The 25,371-nt window shown below is 32.8% G+C and overlaps 1 protein-coding gene across 4 annotated transcripts in view; it reads right to left on the bottom strand.

Moving 5' to 3' along the window:
• Positions 1-25,371, bottom strand: part of FOXP2 (forkhead box P2) — a 1,127,785-nt gene that overhangs the window by 137,706 nt on the left and 964,708 nt on the right. For 3 of the 4 annotated variants that reach the window (XM_054692568.1, XM_054692569.1, XM_054692570.1), the window contains one exon: positions 7,096-7,185. In XM_054692568.1, coding sequence (XP_054548543.1) covers positions 7,096-7,185 — 90 coding nt within the window. Of the gene's footprint in view, positions 1-3,492; positions 3,551-7,095; positions 7,186-25,371 lie in introns of those variants that run through there. The other variant, XM_054692571.1, reaches the window with a different exon arrangement.

Raw genomic sequence — 25,371 nt, 5'->3', positions numbered from 1 at the left:
CTTAAGATAAAATTCACAGCCTAAGTCTTAAATCCTATAGAGAGCTCCCTTAACAATATTAATGTTCTCTTTCTTTCTTCTTCTTACTTTAGCCAAGGTAGAGAAGTCAAGGGAATATATACTTAAAATCCTAATGGATTACAGAAAGAAGCAAGTCTTGGAAAAAGCCAAGAAAAGAGAAAATTTAACCTCCTAGAAAGTAGTTTTCTTCAAGATTTAATTTATGGCAGCTCAGTACTATATATGCAATATACATTTTACTTATGCGATGGAGACAGCAATCTGAGAAATAAAAGTACATTTATTAATTCTATATTGTCTACTTAACATTCACGCTAAAGATTTTTTTCTACTTGTGATTGATCTCCTTAGTATTGCAGATCCTAAAAGTTACTGGCAAATGATAAAGAAAGGAGGATTAGGAATCATCAATATTTAAATTCAGTACTGCCTGCATGAAAGTGCTCATCCTCACAGACATTATTTGATATGGTTCACAAATTCTGTCTTTTAGAACTTCCTCCCTTTGACCTTCCTTGATAAATTGACCTGCTGAGTTTTTTTTTCCTTCTCCCCACCTCTTTTCTTTCTTCTGCTTATTTTCTTGCTTAAAAAAAAATCATGGATTCTCCTACAATCCTCTTTATTCATTATCTTGTTCAAAAATCTCTATTTCATGGATTCCTCTATCACTTCTGGATTATACACAAATTTTGTCTCTAGTCCTGATTTCTCTGTTGAGACCTTTCTAAATGTTTTAATGTTTGCCATTTCAACTTTTTTTGGCATGATCTCCAAACAACTTATCTAAAGCTCAATTCATCATGTTTGCTTAAATTAAACTTCAAGATTACCTTATTTCAGATTTCTCACAATTCCCGTCCCCCTCAAATATTCTCTAAATGTACCACTGTTGATTAGATCTTCACAAAACATTGCTATGATCATATCACCGACTCATCAAAAACTTTAATAGTCCCTGCTACCTAAACCACACAGACCCATTAGCTTGGCATTTCGGATACTATTGGATCAGTGGTGTGTGTTTCTAGTATTCCAACACATTCATTTTTCCTTTAGTATGATGTTTCTATGTTGGTTTAAACAAACTACTTAATCATGCCTAGCCAGCCCTCACAGTTTCCTATTTCTTCATCTTTGATGAGATCTTTTAATAACTCTACAGCAAAAAAAAAAAAAAAGTACTTTATTTTCTATCAAATTTCCTTTCTTTAAATCCAATATAGAAAGAAGCACCCTCTCTACAAAGCCTTCCCTGATTCCTTGAACCTGAATTAATAATTGTCTTTTTAAAACGTTTATAGCACTTTCTGCCTTTCCCTTTTCTACAATACAACCACTGTGACTTGATTTTTTTGCGTATGTCATATCTTCAACTAATCTTAAGTCCTTGGAAACAGTACACAGATAAATACCCAATTTATACTAAATGGAAGTCTCTCCTCCCGAGATATCTACCTATTCCTTACTCAGCACAATTTCCCCCTCATTCATTCTTTCAGCAAGTAATTATTGAGCTCTATAGTTCACCATGGATTGCACCAGGGACTAGTGATGAGTAGGAAATTCACAGTCCCTGTTGTCAAGAGTTTATAGTCTAGTGGAAAAGATAAACATTAAAAGATAAAGCTATATGTGGGAAATGTGAAGGATACATGTTGTGAGGGATTTTAGCAAGGGGAGACCTTAAACGCTTGGTTATTTTCTTATATATTAGGTATACGTCATAGAATAGCTGGGAATACTGAAAATTAGGGTCATAAAAGGAAACTTACCATAAAATATTTATTATTACCTTGAGTTAAACATGAATTTTCTGGATCTGATCATAATGGAAATTATTAATTCATTGTAAGTGTAAGCATTTATGTTAGCTACTTTATACAAAATTTTTTTAGACTTCACAATTTTACAAGGTGGTATCCTTATTCCCATTTTAGAGATGAGCAAACAAACGCCAGAATATTAAAGTACTCTAACTTCCTACTAATCAAGGACAAAGATAGCCTTCACATATCAAACAACTGTTATTTCTCCTACACTCCATGAACAGATCACAAAGAAACTTTCTATATAAATGCACTTAGCATTGATGGACTGGAGTCTTAGACCCTCCTCCACAGGGTGTCAGCCTTGAGCAGTTGGCCACAGGTGGCAACATTATTATAGACTAAAACAGATTATTATTCTGTAACATTATTGTAAAACTGTCTATTTCATGCCACCTTTAAGAAATGTTTCCCCATTGGAATGGGAAATTCAGGACCACTCAAGTCATAGCCTGCCCTTGTATATAGTTTTTAAATTAAACCCTTTTAAAACTTATGCTATAGGAACAATTTATTAGACATACTGCTTATTTTTTTTGATATACAGAAAATATTAAGAGCTAAAAAAACTTTTAAAAATGTTAAGTTTCCTGAGTCACAGTAGATTACTCCAACTCATTTCTCAAATTTCTTGATAATGTTTTCAGCATTTGGAACAAAATATATTTTAGTTTCTCTCTAATTTTATATATTAGAAATCAGAAAATAATGTTCAAAAGGAAATTGTCAATAATACAATTTTGCCACTGCATTAACTTCTAAATTTCCTCAAACATATTTATGTATCCAATTCTATAGCTCACAGAATAGTATTTTTTCCCAGATTGTTTCATTATTTATATATTTTATACTTCATTCTTGATTTTTCCCTTAGAATATGAAATTTGAGAGATTCTGATTAAACACAGAGTTTCTTATTTTGTCTGTTGCTGCTAATTTAAAATTTTTGAATAAAGAAATAGGAAGATAAATTTATTAAATTGTATTATATTATAACATTTTAATGCAGCTTATTAAAGTATATACATGGGCAAAATAATTTATTGTATTGCTTAGAGCTTTGCTAAAAGCTATTTATAAAATTATTTTAATGCATTAGACAAAACAAAGCTTCCTAAGATATTGCACAAAACAAAACTTTCACAGTGGTTTCCTTACATATGGGATTTAATACTTTGATTTCAAAGCATGATTTTTGGCTATGATATGCTAATAAGGTGTTTTATAACCAAAACCAAACAAATAAACAAACATAATCCTTAACTTATAAGCTAATATCCATCAAGATATAGCTATTTTGAAAAATTAAAATGCCTACATAAAAAATGAAATAAATCTTTTACCACAGAATATTATAATTTTGTCCATTAGTTAGTCCCATGTCTTTTGTTTATAAATTGTTTACTTCCTCCAACTTATATCACTAGGTTGTGGCAGAGTGAGAATAAGACGTCTAAGTTTAATTTACTTTTACTTTTTAGTATTCCATCCTTGAACTACGTAAGACAAAATTATAAAAAAATTAATTCTAATTACCTATTGGAAATGAGAACTTTATACTAGATATTAACCTACAAAGAAGGAAGTGATTACAATGCTATATACTAATATTCATCTAAGATAGCAAAGCAATGGCATTTACCTTAAATTTACGTCTCTGCTCTGCACAGCTGTTGAAGAACCACAAGTCTGTCTCATGGCTGTAAATGTAACAAGAACAATAATGCGACCAATTTTCATACCTAAACTAAATTAAGTAGATTTGTCATAGGCTAGAAAGTTGATAATGTAGTTCACATTTTTAAAAAATATATAGATTATAGAAGTGTGCATGTGTGTGTATGCAAATGTGTGTATGTGTGTAAATTTTCCCTTTACATTCTGAAAATTGGTTTCATAGAACTGAAAGCATTACATATTCTCTTAGCTAACTTTCCTCATTATACTATTAAGGGTGTATCAAGTTTAGAAAGTGCTAGGAGTAGAAATAATAGAATTTAAAAATTAGTTGCGAGATCATCTTCAGCTACTGTTACTAGGACTTTTTCTGAGAGACACAGTAAGAACACAAAGAAGAAACAACTGATAATGCTAAGGTTAACATGAGCTTCTGTTTGCATCACAATCTTTATATATTATTCATCAATTATCATTAATCAATATGCCTACTGATTAGACCTATTCAATTGGTGTTTCATGTGATGAGCAGAACATGTAAACATGTTTCAAATGCCTATATTGAGATATCTATACATGAATGTGAAATCACTGCTACAATTGGTACTCAAGCTTTTAAGATGCAATTTTTTCCTTTCCATTTTGCATTAGATATGCTAATATCTATGCCATCTGTAGCACAAAAATCTGAAAAAATGTAAATGAAAAAGCAAGAGGGGATAAACTCTACTCTGCTAGAAACAGACTCTCTACCATGTCACACTTCAAATTTGGCTACCACTTTTCAACATGTAAAAGAAATTCAGTTGAGTGTTACAAGCAACAGAATATTGTTCTTGTGACTTGAGCCATCAAAACAGATTTTTTAAAAATTCTGTTTTTTCTCTCAAACTTTATAAAATAGTTCCCCACAAAAATACATTTTAAAATGAAAAATACATCACTTTTGGTCTTCTAAAAATAGGCTATGTCTGATAAAATACAAACCACCAAGATTGATTATTAACACCAAATACTTTGCCTTGCAAGTGCAGATTTTCAAACATTTTCATTTATCCTTTTAATTCTAAAGATAATCTACAACAACTCTGTTATGAAAGATTGGTTAATTCTTAAGTAGAAAAAGAACAAAAATGTGAGAGAATCCTTAAAGTTTTTAAGTGTTGATTTCATTTTAAATTGTTAAAAATTTTTAAGAGAAATATTCGTGTTCTTTTACATAAGTGGCAAACATTACAACTCACATTAAACAGTATTTGCAGATGCAAGGGTAATCATTACCTAATCTCCCCCTTTGATAACATGTATAAACTAGTATAAAAATGCTATTAGGTTTTTATTAGATTTGTAATACAATCACAACATGTTTCCAGTTGCTAAGCATATGAAGTACTATGACATCTAAAAATGTAGGCTCATATTGTATTAATTGCAGTGTATTTTGGTGCATAAATAAGTCTTCATTATTACTAAATTCTTATTCATAATTTTTTTTCTTTCTAAGACATTTTGGTATTAGGATTCATCAAAATTACAAAACAATAATAAAATGATAGTTTTATAATCTACACCATAGAGATATATCCATATTAATGTGTATAGCAAAACACTAAATAAATGTGAAACAAAGTCTTTCTAGTAATGGTTAGCAACTGAAATTGTTAAAAGATATTTACAAACCTTTCAATTGCCCTTTTGTGATAAAATAAAAATGAGGACTTTACCCAAATTTATTTATACAACATTTCATGCATGATCAACAATTTCTTATTTTAGAGTCATTAATATCCCACATATTATCTGTGTGTTTGCTAAGAAAATGTATCTATATTTTAGCTAAACAAAGTATCAAAATCTTGCCCCCAATACAACAACAACAACAAAAAAGAAAAACTAAAGCCCAGTCATTCTTTCCAGAGATACCCTGGTAACCAACAATTAAAAAAAAAAAAAGAAAAAAAAGAAACTTCTGGACTTAGCTTTGGAAAGGAGGGAACAACCACTTTGTCCATTTTGGCAAAGTCACTTGATAAAACAGAATTAGGACAATGTGTAGTATTTTCCAGATATTTGAAACAATAAACTTTCCCACCATTAGATGTTTTCCAATATCTGTTAACTTCCTTTGCTATACCAGCGAGTAAGCAAAATTCCCACTTTGAAGCCATAGTAGGATAAACATTTCATTTGTTATCTTCTATGACTTCTATGTAAATTTTTCCCTCTTATGTAAATTTATAAAAGGCTCACAGACTAAGATAACTATATGGAGATACTCCAATCACTGTTATTATTTGGATTGTTGAGGAGTGTAATCCCAGAATCACTGGTTAAAAGTCTTCCAAATTTATTTTAAAAAAGAAAAAAAATACAATAAATGTTAAACTCAGGCTGATTCAATATAATTTTCATTTGCAGTCATGACAGACATCTGTACTTTAGATTCTGTTGAAACATATTCCTACCCTTAAGTCCTCCTTCTTCCCACCCACTCTCCACAAATGGGTTTGTTCCCAAGAAAATATATTCTCATCTCAAATTTGTCTAGGCCATCAATTTAATCCAGTCACTAGGTAATAAGTAGTTTCTGGATCATGTAGATTGGTAGCCTATAATTTTCTGTCATGCAAACTAAACTTCAAAAGGCCATCATGTAAGGTTTAGTCACTAACATTTGGGAGTATACCTGGAAATGAAAACAGACAGCTAGGCCATTAAAAAAAAAATCAATACTGTGTTGTTAAAAACAAAGTAATAAAAAAAAAAATTTCTTCCTCATTTTTAAACTAATTCTGATTTATTAGACACACATATAACACGGTTCAGGAAAAGGTAGTATCTTTCAACAGAGCTGATAAATATTTTGAAACATGTTTTATTCAACTCCAGAGTCTATCTTGCCAACATTTTTTAAATACACCCTAAAAATGCACCCCTTCCCCACAAAGTCACTATATATTATGGCTAAGTCTATATAAAACAATGGTTATATTATGTATCTAAAAGTTACTTTAAAAGACATACATACTATCAGTTTCACAGGACAAACATATGAGTGAGGACAACAAACTCCAGAATGTGTTTTTATAACTGTAGCAACAGTAATAAGTCCTTGGCAAACTCATACAGCTTTTTTGGCAAACTTGGAGGTTTTCTGCATTTGTCAATTGGATGCAAATACAGAAGGATTGTCTAAGACTGCTTTCTATACCATTTTACTATGACTTTGCCTTTAAGGAAGAATTTTCACATTTTAACTTTTTGTGAATAAAGTTCCACTAAAATTCTAAAAGGGAGTTTTAGACAAAACTTTTTTCTGCCTCTGTATATACCAAATGTGGTTCCTACATATTTTTTTGTAGTAACTAACCTTGTAAACGTCTATAAGCTACGCTAATAGAAAATAATTATTTTCTCTTAAGAAGGCAAAATAAGTTCTCTTTATGAATTAAAATTACCTAATAAATGCAAATGTAATTTTTGTATGTCTAAAACTGAGTCAGCATATCTGTTATCATCATGAATATCTTTGAAAACAAGACTCCAAGGACAGGGGTTCTCTACTAACCTGCAGTGGTCTCTGTTTATCACTGCTCTTAGGAGATTTCAATCCACTTGTTTGCTGCTGTAAGAGAAGTTGTCTTGCTGCCTGGAGAGCCTGTAAGTAGAAAGAAATAAATACCAAAATATTTTATTAAAAGTAAACTGAATATCAGTCATTGATAAGTTAATAGTAATAGGTTTCAATATATAAGAAATCTTCCTCTCTTCTAGAGTGAGTCATTACATATTATTTGTCATAAAGTAAAAAAAAAAAAAAGAATCCACATAACACACATATGCAACTTTACTTAAAATTGCAGAGACACATGTAATCCTGGAGGAAATAAAGTTAATTTGCTTAAAGTGCTTAAAGAGGAAAAAATCATAAACTGCACCAATAACCTCATTTCCACAAGGAACTTGTCTTTGAGTGTTCAACTAAAATGCCCACTCCCTTTTAAATTATCATTCAATTTGCATTTTCATATTACAATTTTGAAGCAAAAGCAGTAGACTTCAAGTGTTACCGGAAGCTGTAATTAAATTTGACAAATCAACATCAGATTATCTTGAAAGTGAATTAATAAGGATTTTCACTAAAGATTAAAAACACTTTTTTGTACTTACAATTCAAGGGGAAACCTCTCCTTTGACAAAATAAAGTGCAGTTTTAATGCCAAATAAAATTGAGTGGTTTTCATTTGCATTCTTAGCAAAATCAGAGAACAAAGAAATTACCACTCAACCAATCAGGTTTGTTTCTATGTGTGACAGAATACCAATCAAAATAGAAGATGTTTTCATTTATTTTTATGTTTTCTTTCCCACTTAGGAAATTAAACTTAACGTAAGAAATTAATGTAAGCTTTTCATTTACTAGAGGAGGGACAGGTTGGTGAGTGTATTATATAAACATCATATAAAAAGTAGTGACATAATAATACATAGTGAGTTGCTTTAAAGGTAGCAGTATAAACTAATACATAAAAAACTTTTTAAATGCCTTTACTTCACACACTCGTTTTTTTTTCCCTCTCAACAACTGAATTCAATGAACAATAATGATGAGATTTTTTTCAATACATAAAACTAAAATAAATCATTGTCCTACTCTGTTATTCACTGTTTGACAATATAAGGTAAATTTTTCATGATGGGAAATATACTTGAGATCAATATTCTTCTATAATAATTAAGATTCTAAGCTGATAAAAAGTACAATTTTGATTGGAATCAATGATCTGGTTTTTTAAGAGAGTTTCTAGTATCCATGACAACAGTTGCTTTGACAAGATGTGCATATGGCATTACACTGCCAGCTGGTGTGAACAATGTTTGAACTACTGCATTGAGATGCTGAGCAAACAGAAAAAGTTGCCACGTCTTAACCCTCAGGGAAAGCAGTCATCCCCTGATCAATTATGAAAAGACAGAGAGAGGGCTGCTACAGTCTGGCTCCAAGCAAGTTTTCTGAGAAGGCAGGCAGACATAGAAACCAAAGTAAACAAACTGAATGCACTAGCACTATCTCCTAACAACACTGATTTGTCTTCCCATAGCTGGATCTGGCAGAATTTGTAAGCACACTTTTTACATTTGGAGACACACTCACAACAATTCTTTTATTTTTTAAAATTCTCCAGTAATTACAAGTTAACTTAAATGTTTCTAAGGATGGTCCATTTCAGTGAACTCATAATTTTATTACAAAGTTCAGTTTGGAAAAAAAAAAGATCAAACAAAATTAATTCCAAAATACCTCAGTTACAAAAATCATGTTTAAAATTTCATGCAGTATTCTAAAAAAATGCAACTTTCTTTTTTAAAACTACACTACAAAATAATTACAATAATATTTTTATATGGAAATAATAATAGTAACTTAGGTGGTGTCTATGTGAAAATTCCAAAAAATAAAATTAGTCAACTATTTTTCCTTTTGATGCCAAAATTCACTCAAAGTACATCTAATGTTTTTCATATAATTCCTTTTCCCTTTGAATTCATTAGTTTATTTGGAAATAAATAGTCCTATATAGTCAATACTGAATTCTGTAGTTAGATTATTTTTAAAGGATTTTAATGAATACAATTCAAAATATTGGAATCAGGGATGACTAGCAGCAAAAGCAATCTTAGGAATCATCCAATTTGACCCTCTAATTTTAATATATGAGAAAAATGAGAACTAGAGCAATGAACTGCTTTGTTCAAGGTCTACTGGCTTGCAGGCTATAGTGCACTGCAGTGTGCCATATTGTCTCTGTTGTATCACAGGAACCATTAGATGGCAATGAATAAAACTCAAGTAAAGGAGAACATACGGCACCATAACAAAATTATTTTTTACCGGTAAAGAGAACATATCCATTTATCAAAACTTAAAAGGGAAACATCATCTTTTTATGTTTTGAATTTATAAGTGTGTGAATAGAACAACAATCACAGAATATATATAAATTTTGTTATGTGTTCCCACCATATTTTACTTGAATTTAATCACATATTTCATCAAAACCGGATGGAGCTTTTATCTCTTGTAACAATTCTCATTTGATCAGTTATAGAATGATAGAGAGCATGACAAAACCTTAGGAATTTTGTAGCCTAGTTTTAACATTTTGTAGCAAAAAAAAAATCACTGAAGAACCAGTCTCATGAAAACAGCACAATCACAAACTCACTCTTGTTTCTGGAGTTTAGAAACCTAGCCATTTTACCAAATTGCTTCTATCTATTTAACTTAATCTAAACAAGTAATCCAAAAGCATATGTATAACTCAATGGCTAGAAAAAGACCCTGGAGAATTAGATGTATTAGAACTGTAGCTCCATCAAAGTAACACTAGACAAAAATGTGTGTGTGTGTGTGTGTGAGTGTACTTTGTTATTAAAGGAGCAATAATACAACAGAATACCACAAGAGAGCTAACTAAAACTTGCTGCTTTTTAAAAACAGTACTTTGGTTTTCATGTGAATTTACAGTTGTCTCTTAAAAAGTCAAGGATCAACTTTTAATGCAATGTATAATGAAAAACAGCTATTCACCTATTTTAACAGTCTGTTGGTAGCAACAGAGACTGCCAAGGTAAATATAAGAGGTAAGAGAACAGAAACAATTGCAAGAGATCAGGAATAATTTTAAACTAATAACCAGGAATCTTTGGCAGTTTACATTCTAACTGCAGGCACCAAATGACATTTTTATATGCAGTATTCTGGATAACATTTTAGGAATGGATTTCAATAAACAAATTGCTCAGAGACATTTAGTTCATCTTTGCAATTGAATATTGTACCTATTCAAAAGATGAAAGATTATGAAATAAAACACTTCCATCAACATTAGGTGTTAGGTGTCAAATTATATAAAATATTAATTTGAAAATCACTTGTCCACTTCAATTGATAAGTAAAGAAGAGAAATCCTATGTCCATTCATAACATTCTTAAACCAGCTAGATATTTATACGTTCACCCTCTGCAAAAAAAAAAAAAAATTAATTTAAAACAAAAGGCAAAAGATACTTACAAAAGTTCCTTTAATAATGACTGAGACTGAGTCAAATGTACAACAAGAATTTCTAAAGCAGTCAAACCATATCTAGTTTCCAAAAACACATTTGTTTTGAATTAAGGGTGCACTTTACTTAATGAAGTTATCTCATTTTAGCAAAGCTATAGAAAATTAGGAGAGGATATTTTAAAAATTGGAATCATATTAAATTAAAATATTTTAAAAAGATGCCTAAAAATCCTTATAATAGGTTAAAGGCAAACTTTTATTAGACCACGGAGGTGTTCAAATGCATGTTTCCCAAAATTCAGTGTATTATACTCTAAATTATTTATCAAAACACCAGTCTTTATAGTTACTGTATAATTTCAAATAAACTAAACTTTTACAAGAAAAGGAAAGTTCAAACACATCACTCTCCAACAATAGTAATAACTTTATGCTAGTTTTGAACCTGATAATCAAAGATTAATTCTTATGGATAGGTCATGATAGGAATCAAGAGTGAAAAAGCTTTGCAGGCCCACAAGATCAATCAATACTTTTTTCCCTAAAGACACTCAAAACTTGAACCAGAAGTAAAGTTGTTTGAAAATAGCTTAGAAATACTCAGTGAAACTCAAAATGATGTTGAGTATGATAAGGTTTATAAATAACTTCTTTTTTATCAAAGTAAATATATGTATATTTTGGGAAAAAAACAGACATCACTCATATCTCTCGCCATAAAAATAGGAATGCTTAACCTATCAGCCTGTTGCATTTGAGACATTAAAATGAAAAATGACATCTACGCCCATTAATATCTTCAATGTATAAACAGCACAGCATGACACATTCTTGAGAGCTGAAGGCTACAAAATCTCTCTGAAACATAAATAACAAAGCACTCAGAAGCATATTTGATGTTGATATTCATCTCTGAGAAAAACACTGCTGTCTGGGCTTCTTATGAAAATAGATGCAGCCCAAATGGATCTCCTGTAATTGGTTTCAGATAGCGAGGTCAGAAGAAATATGATACAAGAAACGATTATGTGGAACAGGCGAAACAAGAATGTTTACACAGGCACTCCCTAGTTTTACTGACAAGGGGTGTATACTGTGCAGATAACCAAAACCAAAAAAAAAAAAAAAAAAAAAAAAAAAAAGCAGCTTGCAGGACTTTTAGATTTTTGCTCTTCATACTCATATATTTTAACCTTTAACACATGACGTCTTTAGTATGTTACTTTGAACACCGAACATAAAGTACATTTTCAAACAGAATTTCATTTTCTAATTATTTTCACAAGTATGGTTGATAAAAAGTATATTCAGATCCTTCCACAAAGAGTAAGAATTCCTAATCTATTTGCCTTTCCTTGCATTATGTTCCAACTAAAGAGAATATACTGATAAATGTAATCTGAAGTCTCATAATGCTATTTAATAGAAGAAAATTAATCATCTAATTGTCACAACCTATTTTCAAACAGCAATCTATCAGAGTGAAATTATGCATCTGTAGCTATTGACCTTTCCTTTTATCATGTCTGATACATAATTAGACGAAGTTTGTGAAGGAAAAAAGCTAATTACTAGAAAATACTTTTAAAAATAATTGTTATTTATGTTTTACAATATATTTACATAAAGTTAAAGAATAGATGTGTAGTTTACACTACGTTTATATTGTTTACCTCTATGGAGGCCAAACTGAGAAGCTAAGGTTATTTATTTTATAGTACTCAGAAGAGATAATTACTCATAAGGCATCTTATTTACCAATCGTATGTCAGGCTATTTTGGTATAGTATTCCTGATGTAGATACAAAGGAGAAACAATCAAGGTATTGAAAATGTGATAGAATATACCCTCAAGTAATCTTCAGAAGTCCTAACAAACTCCAGGGTTCAAGTCCAAACTCATTACTCAGTATATTCAAGAATGATTACAACTCCCAGATGAGCTCAGAAACTTCCACAAAATAAGCCTGTGAGTTAACATTATTGTGGGTAAGACGGGCTTTGTTTTGTTAGGCCTAGAATCATACTCAGTTCAATGGAATGAACACATTTTCTTTCTCTCAGCTGGCATTCCACGGGATGCAATAAATAATACCAAGTAGCCTGGTATTCAGATTGTTTTCCTTCAATATTCTGCTGTTAATGATAATGAATTGCTGATGGTTTAACAGTGTAATTTCCATAAAAAGGGGAGGTTCTATGTTCACTGCCCCACCTAAGGAAGTGTGAAGCTGAGTGGCTTGGAGATTTGGAGAAGGGGAGACACAGGAGGAAACACGTGGAGCAGAGACACATGTGAAGGAGGGTGCAGTTGTTTTTCGGCTTTGGACTTGCACCAGGAACTTGGGGGGGGGGGGCGCATGTGGAGTTGAGACATGTAGACACACTTGGAAGAGACATGGATGAGAGACCTGCGGGGAGGTTCCTGTGATTTTTGCTCCTTTCATCCCAGCTTGCCTGGTCCCTTCTTCCCTTTTAGCCAGCAGGAGCCTTAAATATATGCCTCAGCAGTCCTCAGCAGTCCTGTTTCGGGCCAATCCTATTTGACTGGGCATTTGCCTACAGGTGGATGGGTAACTTTGGGTGCTTCATTAGGAAACTATATCTCTTCTCTTTTTCCCTCTCTAAACATGTTATTCTATTCTATTAAAGTTCTTATACACTTAAGAGTATGCTTTGTCAGGGCCTCCCTGATGGTGCAAGGGGTTAACCACCGCACTATGAAGCAATCCGCAGCCTCCGCAGCACAAGTTTGATCCCTGGCCAGCCAGGGAGCAACCCACATGGCGCTGCAGACCTCTCCTATCTTGCCCGCTGCTCCCCTCAGCAGTGTATTTCAGTCAGTCTGCCTGTTCTGTTCCCAGCTCTATCTGGTGAATCCTCTCACCCTTCTGCACATCTGGCCTGTACCACAGTTCTGGTATAAATAAATAAATCTTTTTTTTTTAAAGGTTTATTTATTTATTAATACAAGTACTGGGTACCGTCAGAAGTGCGGGAGGGTGAGAGAATTCACCAGAACCAGAGCAGGGAGCAGAGCAGGCAGACTGATGAAGTATACTGCTGAGGGGAGCAGCGGGCGGCAGGAGAGATCTGTGCACCACGTGGGACCCTCGCCTGCGGCCAGGGATCCAACCGGTGCTGCAGAGGCTGCGGGCAGCTTTGCAACCTAGTGCTCAACTGTTGTGCCACTGGGGAGGCCCATAAATAAATCTTTTTTAAAAAAAAGAGAGTATGCTTTGTCTTTATGTGGTGGATGGCAGAAATTTAGAACCTGCAGGTTTGGGAGTCCCATGGTACCCCTCAGTCTGCCCATTAACAATGAGACACAAAAATTAATATTTTGTATGGTAATACCAAATATAATCCTTATTTACATATTAAGGAATTCTGTCAACTTTAAAATTTCCAAGTAAAAGTAGTAAAGATGAACTGGAATTAATTTTGCTCAAAGTAATAGTTTCACAACAATTTTTTCACCAAACATAGCTTGGATGTTTTTGTGATTTCATATGTAAATATTTTTGTTACTATATGATCCATATTTTTGGTGGGGGAAATAGATTGAAGACTCATTATTGCTATATTATTATTTTAAATGGCACATTAGATATTAACTGAAAATGTTACTAAGTTATAGTATAATATATAAAATTAAACTATTCTTTGAATCCTGTATTCTGGATTTTCTCTGTGATTTAAAGTAAGAATGCAAAAGCTAAAGGATTTGGAAAATATTTTTTAAGAGGAAAGTACATGAAAAGTTACTTGTATCGAATTTTTTCCCATTCTTTCCCATTTACCAAACACAGAAGTAGGTACTAAACACTAGTGGAAGTAGGAGGATGTATAACATTGCTTGTACCCTAGTGGAGCTTACTGTATAGTAAGAAATGATTCATTAAATGCCATACCACCATGAAATATTTTCTTCAAACATTTCAGAAGTTCATAAGACTCAAACATTATTTCAGTTAGAGATCTCATGTAAATCTTTATAGAGACATAGTATTCTTACATGAAAAATAAAATGTGGTATATCCATACAATGGAATGCTATTCAGCCATAAAATGTAATGAAATATTGATACATTCTACAAGATGGATACATCTTGAAAACATTAAGTGGCAGAAGTCAGTCACAAAGACCACGAAGTCTATGATTCACTTATATGAAATGATCAGAATAGGCAAATTTATAAAGATATAAAGTAGATTAATTGTTGCCAGGGGTTGAGGGAGGGAAGAAAGGGGTGTGACTGCTAAGCGCATGGGGCTTATTTTTAGGTGATGAAAAAATTCTGGAGTTAGACACTGATGGTGCTGGTTGCACGATTTTGTGAATATACTAAAGACAACTGAATTTAATGCTTTAAAAGGATAACATACATGGTGTGTATAAATTATATCTCACTAAGTTATTATTAATTTAAATAAACTAATTATGGCATCAATTATTTTTCAATGAATCTGAGAAAATAAAAAAGAAAAAAAAATTATGAAGGGAAAGGATAGATGATGTTCCCAAAGAAAACTCACAAAGACTAAAGATTAATGAAAGTTCTTGTTGATCTGATAATTTCACATTATCTATCAAATGTCATTCCCATTAAGTATTGAGGTAGAAATTAGACTGCAAGGACTTACTGGTGAATAAATGGGGGAAAATCATGATCAGAAGTGCAAACATTTCTCTCCTTAAGTTTTGTGAAGACCAAATTAAAAGAGAAGTAAAATTTGAGAGCTTTTGTTTGTTGTTTGTTTTGAGCTAACAGATAGGGAGGAACAGAAGTTGTAATAGAACAAGGGAATTGAAAAAGTCACTAGAGGGGATAAGAAGGGGCTAAATCAAGGAGTAAGAACAGTCGATAGTCTTGTAGGGAGAAGAAACACATCATCCTCTGTGACAGGTTGAAGAGAAGGGAGGATAGGTAATTTTGCCATGAAGAGGTAGGAAGAAAAAAGGGTTCACACTGAATGGCCTCAATTAACTCAGAAGATAAGAAAGTGCATTATCTATAGGGAATGAGAGAGAGATTGGAATTGCTGGAGAAACAAAAGTGAGGAAGCTTTTCTATTACTGTTCTGAGAAATCCAGATGGCAGAGTTAAAGCTGGCATTTAAAATGTTGTTAGAGTATAAAATGTTTGCAAACACATTGATGAAATATGAATGTCTTCTGGAATGTTGTCTTTGGAACTAAATGAAGAGTTAGTTACTTTTTCATTTTGAGAATTTCCCAAATTCTGTTCTGATTTGGGATCATCATTACTCAATCAGAGGTCTAGTAACTTCATCCAACCCATCATATATCAAATATCACAGGTAGTCACAATATGATGCCATATATTGTGCAGTATGAGGACTGATCATCTTTAGTTTTTAAAAGACAGTAAAATAAAACATGTCTGTGATGCTGCTACTAGTGGCATAGCCCATTACTCAAAAGCTTTTATTTGCAATTAGAAGAGAAAATATGATGTAATGTATTGACTAAATGTCAGAAGGCAACCTTTTACTTTTTATTAGTTGATGAACTTGGACTAAGCCTTAATTTTCTTGCCATTAAGCACAGGTAATAATATTTACCTTTTCCTATAAATGATTTTTAAAATCAGAGAAGATAATGTATTTGAAAATATTTTAAAAGCTAAAAAACAATATTATTTTTCAAGTGAAACTTTTTTGAAATTATTTTATTTTTCAGTGGATATCAGTTCTTCCATGTATTAAAAGCTGATCAATTGAGATAGAATCCTGATTTTTAGCTTTATAATGACTTTGCTAAATGGATATATGCATTTTAATTAACAAGCCTGGCATATTGCAGTTTGTGAAATTTACTTCAATATTTATTTAGTTCTGTGCAATTTATTCAAGTAGAAAAAATGTTCTATTGGATAGGGAAAAAGTCTTATCATATTTTGCAAAGTTGTATTTTAATCCCCTCTGAGATTCAGTGATGGTGTTTACAACTTCATGAATGTATGGGTGAGCTATACAGCAGAACTCTCCTAAGCCCGCATCACTACATCTATGTGAATACAAATACACACAAATACTAAGGTAAAACTAAAGATAACCAGTCCTCAGAACACACATAACTCAGCATATGCTTTAATTAAGTCTCTTAGATTTGATATAATGGAGATAGCCGACTCCCTGGCCAGGTTAAAAGTTTAAAAAAAAAAAACAAAACAACTCTGATTGAGTACAGATGATCCCTATGCTATGAGATCACATGCCCTCAAAGATCTTTTGCTATAGTAAGAAAGTTAAAAATATATTCAACATAACCATAGTGCAATGTAGAAATGTGCTGCCTCCTACTAAATGCTTAAGTATTCATTACTGTAAAAAAAAAAAAAAAAAAGAACATTCCAAAATGGAGACTCTCATGATACATCCACCAAGACTTAATACTTAACCTAACTGCAGTTCAGACCTCCCCCAGGAATGTAGTCTTAACTGGTCAGTATGGAATTTTCTGGTCATTACCAATTAAGTAACTTTCGTTTCCCCAAAGGAAGGTAATAAAATCTTCCCTGAGACCTTTTTCCATCCCTCATAGTTAGGTTACCTAAATCTAAAATAATTCCCTCTTCACTTACCTTGATCTCTTTCTGCCTATAAATACCTTTTCTTTTGGATAGCTTTTTTGAGCTGTTTTCTGCTTACTAGATGGGACACTGACCAACTCATGAATTGCTTGATAAAGATCTTGAAAGTAAGCTCAGTTGGATTTTGCAATTTAATGTTATATACTAACTATAATTATAAATCTTTGAACATGATATTTCATTTCATCCACAAAACACCCCCTTTTTGTCACAGATGTGTAAAGTGAAGCTTGGAGTAGATTATATGTCCAAGCTGTCTCACATATCCTTGAAATGGTGTAAGAGGTTTGAACAACTAACTAACTTTGAAGCTCATGCTCTTTCCACAAGGGGTAATCAGGAAGACTCTATCATTGAAGACAGTTTTATATAGTAAAAGATTTAAGTAAAAACATTGCCTGAGGCATAAAGAGAAGAAAACAAATACTGAGTCATTAATAACATTGCTAGTTATGCCAACAGAACAACAGTAAGAATTTCAACATCTTATTCAAATTGGTTCTCTTTTTTTCTTATTTTTTTATGAAGAGAATGACAGATAAGCTTTTATACTAAAGGGAATTTGTTATTCTTAAGAGATAGCTTATTTGAAGTTATTAAGAACTTGATACAGGATGCTGGTTATAGACAAATCAATATTAAAGATGAAAAAAATTAATAACCATCTTCTATCACAACCAAACACAAAACAAGCTAACAAGCATTAAATAATATGTGCTATTTTTGATGGATTTAGAAGGTTGCTGAATAAACAGAAGATGCCCAGATAAACTTGAATTTATTTGTACCTGTACTTAATACATTTGGCAAATTTAGTTAGAAAAGCTTTAAGTATTTCAGGATTTGTTGCCAAGATGACCAGGATTTTTTTTTTTAAAGTGGAGTTTTTCACTTAATGGTAAAATATTTTTCATCTCATGAGTAATAATGGTTTTTAGTCCTAATTAGATTGGAATCATCTTACCTATATTTCACAGGTTAGTTAGGGGAGTGACTTGGAAGCTTGGGCTCATTTCCTGTCAGAAAGAAAGCTCACATGGCTGCAAATAGCAAAGGGATGAGGTGGATCACTCCAAAGGAAAAGTAAGCGTACAAGTTTGTGAAAAAGGCAGACCAAGAAAAACAGAGGAAAAGTTTCTTTTTAGAGTTCGTATTCCAGTTTCCTGCAACTGAGACACAGATGAGAAAAATGCAAAACTCTGTTTCTCTATTCACCCTCCCCTCAGCAAGTATGAGGATCAGTAGCCAGGAACCCTGAGGCAAAGATTATGACCCTGCCTGGCACCAAGGGGAGGAAATGCTACAACAGATCTAAAGGAAAGAGCCTTGAGGCAGAGAGTCTCTGCATTGGTAACCCAGAAGCTAACTAGGCCAGTCCCAGAGGAGGAAAGAGAGGGTGAGAGCAAAACCATTTGAGAAGAGAGAGGCCTTGATTAGTTCAGGTGCAGATACAGTGAGTTCAGAACCTCTAAAGAAAGCCCCTACAGCTAAAATTAGAATGTTTTTAGGAACAAAATGACAGTTTCCAAGGAGACTTCAGAAATTCCAAGTTCTAGTCCAGCACCATTCCCAAGTTTCTAAATGACCTCATCCTTATCAATGATGAACTCTGATAAATTCTTTCTTTCCAAACAGTTTACAATTAGTAGTGTTACAGGGCAATCTGAACAGCAGAACATAAAATTCATTCATGAAAGAAAATGTCAGTCACTGACAACCAGTTGCTAATGCTAATGAAGCACTGTGATTATTAACAAAATATATGTATTAAATGAAGGAAGGAATCATTTACACTCATAATTAGAATTCTGTATTTTTAGGTTATGTTATACACAATGCAAATTATAAAGCACATATACATCTGTGTAGTGAATTTTGAAGGTAATTCTCAAAGAATAGATTTCAAAGATCTTGGGCAAACTCACTTTTGAGAGGCATTTGGGGTATTTCAATTTTGTTTTCTAGTTATTGTGAGTTTAGGTTAGATTATCTTTAGCAGATGAAGTGGTAAATGTTCTTATAATGCGCATACAAGTGTCCTTTGAATAAAATAAAATGTTAACTACTGGTGATATTAATCATCACCTTAGTGTATCAGTAACTATACATCTATTGAAATATAATTTTTATGGGGTTTTCTAGGTTTTTGCACTAAAAATCTTCTGAGGTGCCCTTAAGTTTTTAAAATGTTTCCAATTTCAAAGAAATTGAAATAGTTCTGATTTCAAAATAATTTCATGTACTTAATTAGTTATCTGTAAAATGACTCTTGTAGAAAATATGTTTACAAATAAAAACTTAAGAGTTCATTTTGAAAATAGTGCCCTTGACAAAAACCAACAGCTTAAGAACTAGATGATAGAAGGGTCCAGAGGCTTCTTGCTTGTAGAAAAAGACTTGATGAGAAACAAAGTTTGTCAAGATGATTGTCACCCTATTATTTTGATTTCCTTCTCTAGTTCAGAGCCATTACCACAATGAGACATAAAAAAGACTGGAAGAAAACAGTTTCTTCCATTCTTACCAGTTTTTCCAATAAACTTTGATTAAGGCACACTTGTTGAAGAGAGACAACACAATGCAAAATCAGGACGCAAGTATTACATCCTGTTTTTATTCAAATATCAATCTGATAATCTTGTTATGTGATACATTCAATAATCCTTAATATCTCAATTTGAAAGCTCAATAAAGGCTGGAAATATTTTTAACTAATCTTTGCTTCCAAGAATGTACAGCACAGTAGCTTGCACCTAGTTATTCAAAAGATATTTATTTTAAAAGTATATTTCTTTGGTTATTTATACACTTATAAAAACACATGGAACATTTATCTAGTTTCAGTTGTTGGAGACATAACTGTAACAGGGAACCTCCCCCTTTTGTAACAGGGTGGTCCCCAGGAAAGGGGGAGGTTCCCTGTTACATAACTAGTATACCAGGAAAGAAACTCAGCATTCCCTCCTGCATGTGATGTGTCCTCATCAGACCTTTGTATTGATGATTCCGGAGAGCGGACTAATGATTTTAGTATACTAACACTGAAATTAATATAAATAAGATTGCGTCCCCCTTTTGTTAAGTTATATTGAAATATTTTCACATGAATTTTCCAAAATTTATTGTGTATCTCTTTCCTTATTTTTATTGAAGTCACAATCTAAAAAAATATTTAATCATCAGACAAACTCTTATCTCACTTTCTTCAATTAAAGTCCTTTCAGTATTTTAGGCAGACTCTTAAGTAGAAAAGGAAATCATTTTGTAATTTCTGCCTTTTAAGCATAGATCTAGAGAAAGAACCTATACATGTGTACTTCTGTTACTTAGTTCAAGAATTTGCTTACATAAAAAGTCAAGTATTTTTCATGCTATTTTGGGTTCAATAACCTATGAAATTAGAATGTATTAAAACATTTTTAATATTTGCTAATATCATGTACACCTAACACAGTCAATGAGAAAGAATAACTTAGGTAGAGACAATACAGTCATTTTGAATTAAACAAATTAATAAAAGCACAAAATTATTTTCAATTCAAAGAAAACCTCATTTTCATTTAATGCAATTCTCTTCTGATAGATTTCTAAACTCCCAATTTTTGCAATTTAAAATAACATGGCAATGACCTTCTTTGAAATTCAGCCTTGCAATTATCTTCCAAACTTTAATTTTGATATAAAATCATATTAAGATATTAAATGTTAATCCATATTACATAATGCTTCCCCAGAATGGCCATATATGCTTATAATACACCACAGTGTATGTGAATACCCATAACATTACCATACTTAACATAATGTTATCATGTCTTTTTTTAAAGTTAACAGGCAAAAAAAATCTCATTTTAATTTGTTTTTCTTTCTTTATTGGAAATTGCTTTTAAAAACATAGCCAACATCTAAATAAATGTAGTTTATTTTGTTCTCACTTAGAAGTAGTGAGTTGGATGGGCCATTTAGCATGTGTTACATTCATTCACTTATTCAACTAATATTTATTAACTCCTTACTCTTCGTTAATAACAAGAAATGAAAATGTGTACAATACAAACGATGTCCCTGTCCTTTCAAAATCTGGTGCTTCGGTGGTGGGTAAACATACACGTACAAGTGTGAACCTGTATCCCTAAAACATACAGTGTTGTAAACCGAAGTTATCTCAATAAATGTAATTTTAGGGACCTCTCCTGTGGCACAGCAGGTTGAGTGCAGCGCATGAAGCTGTCTGCAGCCTCTGCAGTGCAGGTTCTATTCCCGGCCAGCCAGGGAAATTCCCACATGGCACAGCAGACCTTTCCTGTCACGTCTGCTGCTCCCCTCATCAGTGTATTTCTGTCATCTGCCTGTTCTGCTCCCTGTTCAGTCTCTGATGAATCCTCTCACCCTCCTGTGCCTCTGGCCTGTACCCCAGCACTTGTATAAAAATAAATAAATCTTTAAAAAATTTAAAAAAACCTAATTTTAAAAATTGCAATTTAATCATTGGCAAGTATTTTTTTTTATTATTATTTTGCACACTGGATGACATAGATCACTAAATTTCACTGGTCATGCTCTGCCTTTAAAACTAATTACCCATAATACAGTACATGAGGATAAACTCCTCACTAAAAAATGTAAAAATTTCATATGGGGGAACTCCAAATATCTAGTAATAATAAGATAATGTTTTGAGTTATGAAAAAGTAATGTCACTCATTGCATTCCAGAAGCAATATGTTTTCATAAATCGAGAGTCAAAACTTTCAAAAACAAGTAATTCGCAGATAGGACTGAAAGGAGCTAGTAACCTTAGCCTGTGACAGACTGTGTGCTAAAGTTTCTTTCAAAAGTGGCTTCTGTTTTTGAATATATCAAGCTTCTGCCCAAAGGAGTAAGCTGTGTAGCCATATATATTAAAAAAAAAAATTCCAATTTAATGTTTCCCTGCTTCAAAAAATTAATCACTTTGGCTTGTTATCAAAAGGGAAGTATTTGAAAGAATGCTTATAGAAAGATGGATAGTTAAACTGGAAATTAAAACTTTATTTCCTAGGGTCACACTGGAAAGATGTTTTGCAATCTTGGAGAAATCCCAATTGGCCTTTGCTCAAAATGGCACTCTTCTCCCAGTGTCTCAAAAGATATTAAACCTTTTATAGAAGGGGGATTTTATTGCCCCCCACAAAGACTTCTTATGATTGCAGAATGATCTATTTAAGAACCACACACTTTCTCATGGAGGACACATTTTGGCACTCACTTGTAATTATCTTCATTTACATAACTGGCACCTAACAGACCACTCACCAGGGTGGAACAATAAGCTGTGCTTGCTCTGATCATCTTTATGTTGAAGTTAAGCCATTACACTGAATCCTGAGACATGCTATTGTGAAGTCCCCTGGCATTTCTACTCCTATCACTAGCTGTTGTTATAGGAGGATGTTCGCTGCCAGAATTCTCTGGCAGAAACTCAATTTCTGGGTCCAATACTAATTCATTACAAAGTCTGCAACAGCTGGGACACTGGTATACACAAATGAGGCATTCTGAAATTTGAGGACAAATCCAAAATACACACCCAGGACCTTCCTGCGATTCCACAGCCATGGAAATAGCTGTAAAAAAAAAAAAAAGGCAGGGGGGAGGAATCCTGTCAACATCTCACCCTGCCAACACCAAATTAGACCCTAGCGATTTGAACCTCAATGATAGAGCTACCTCCTCGCTCTTCTTTTATTAAGAATGTCTTAAAGGTCTCAGTTATGTCATGTTTAATGTGTTTTTGAAATATAAGGACAAATCATATAATGCAGGGGATAACATAAAGAACACCTTGAGCACACCTATTCATGGAGCAGTCACTGTTCTGTGAAATGAAAGGGTGCACCAAAGATGAATTAGATAATAGGCACTAGGAAAGAAGTCTGGCTAGATTGGAGGTACAGGTTGATGCAGGAAAGGTGACAGAGATGGAAGATAGTGAAAAGGGTAGCAAGTCATTTTTAATGAAATGAAAATCATTTCTATGACTGTTTAAGAATGATATAAAGTAATGAAGTGATAAACTTAATCAAAAGTTTCAATTTTGTACAATTTCAGAAGATTTTTTTAGGCTAAAAATATTGCTGTTGTCATTCAGTTCTTAGAAAACAACATTTAACACACTGTGGTACCTGAGTGACATTTCACTGGCATGTGCTCTTGCTGTGAAATTAGTCAAAATAAGAGAAAAATATAAGAATTGTTCCATAGACATGGAAAAAAGAACATATTTCACAAAGTTCACTGAATATTAAGAAATAGTTTACTTCCAGATGTTGTAACCCTCTGCTTAAAAACTGAATGATTATATTTCAAAATACATATTAAACTTATTTTGCAATTCTACATACACTAGTAGCAAAAGAGAAAATAAGATGAATAAACATACATAAAGACTCTTTGCATGGGTTACCTGGAGATATTTTTAAAATCACGTTAAAGTGTATATTTAGGTGTGACCACAATGCTATAAACATTTTCACATATTGGAAAGAAGCCCTAGCAATTTGAGACTATATTTTACTTTGAAATAGGAAGTAGTTTGTTATTTACTGTATGCCTTTGGCTCATGATCTCTGAGGGTAATTTTATACTGAATAGTCTCAATGAACATTTAAATGCATCAGATTCCAAAAATTAGTATTTTTCTAGCTGAAATTTACCTTTAAGAAGTGGTTCACCTGTAGATTTATGTATAAATAGGACTTTGGAAAATGTGAAAAATACTGAAAAACAAAGCAATTTTGATGATTTCTCCTTGTAGAAACTTTGTTATGAAAACTGCAAATCATGCTAAGTTTTCATTTCAATTTACTAAGGACATCTACTATAATGATTCCCTACCCAGACAGTCATCAGAATCACACAAGATGGTATTTTTTTTTTTTTTATGAAGAAAAATTCCTTGGCTTTACTCCTAAAGATTCTGATTTAATTAGGCTTGAAGTTGGATCTAATATTTTTTAAAAAATCCCCCAAGTGATTCTGATGATTTGCCAGGTCTGAGAACTACTATTCTACTAGGTAAAATTATGACACACTTAATAACAATAGCAATGTCTAGTACTCTAAAAAAAAATATTTATTTTTGTTTATTATGAATACAAGAACTGGGATCTAGGCTAGATGTGCAGGGGCTGAGGGTGAGAGGATTCACCAGAGACAGAGTGGGGAGCAGACCAGTCAGATCCGCTGAAATACACTGCCAATGGGAACAGTGGGTGAGACAGGAGAGGTTTGCAGCACCATGAGATTAGCTCCTGGCTGGGGATTGAATTCATGCCACAATGGCTGGCGATAGTTTGATAGCTCTGAAACTCACCCCTGTGCCACCAAGGAGACCCCCATGTCTATTACTCTTTCTACTGTTATTATATCAAATCATATTACACAATGCTTGCAAAGTAAGAAGACATACTATGACCATTTGTTGGTATCTTACTCATTATTTGCTTCTTACATCCACAGTAGAATGGAACATTAGAATGCTAAAAAAAAAAAAAAAAAAAAAAAAAACCTTTGAACATATTTCATTAAACCCCTCTATTTATTTATTTATTTTCAAATATTTATTTATTTATTTATACAAGCACTGGGTACAGTCAGAAGCACGGGAGAGAGAGAATTCACTAGAGCCAGAGTGGGGAACAGAACAGGCAGACTGATGAAATACACTGCTGAGGGGAGTAGCGGGTGTGGCAGGAGAGGTCTGTCGCGCCATGTGGGACCCTCACTGGTGGCCAGGGATTGAACCGGCGCTGCAGAGGCTACAGACAGCTTCACGTGCTGCGCTCAACCTGCTGTGCCACCAGGGGAGGCCCTCATTAAACCCCTTTATGCTGTACTATGGAGTATAAGTAGACCTTGAGAGGTTAATTTTTTTAATAGTATTAATGTGACTCCAAGCATTTCATTTTCTTTTTTTTACTTTTCTCAGTATACCACTAATTTTAAAGATATACAACAAAATAAAATTGAGAGTTTTAAGTAATTCAGATTATACTGTTATCTATTTACTTCCCAAAAGATGATATCTCTTCTTCAAGACCTGCTCCTTATTAATTCCACTCTCCCTAGAGAACAGAATGTGAAACCACTGGACAAACCTTCAGCTTCCTCGCC

The sequence above is a fragment of the Talpa occidentalis genome, unplaced genomic scaffold, assembly GCF_014898055.3.
Source record: "Talpa occidentalis isolate TD23 unplaced genomic scaffold, MPIMG_talOcc4v2.1, whole genome shotgun sequence".
NCBI lineage: Eukaryota > Metazoa > Chordata > Mammalia > Eulipotyphla > Talpidae > Talpa > Talpa occidentalis.
This window is presented reverse-complemented; position numbering and strand designations above follow the sequence as displayed.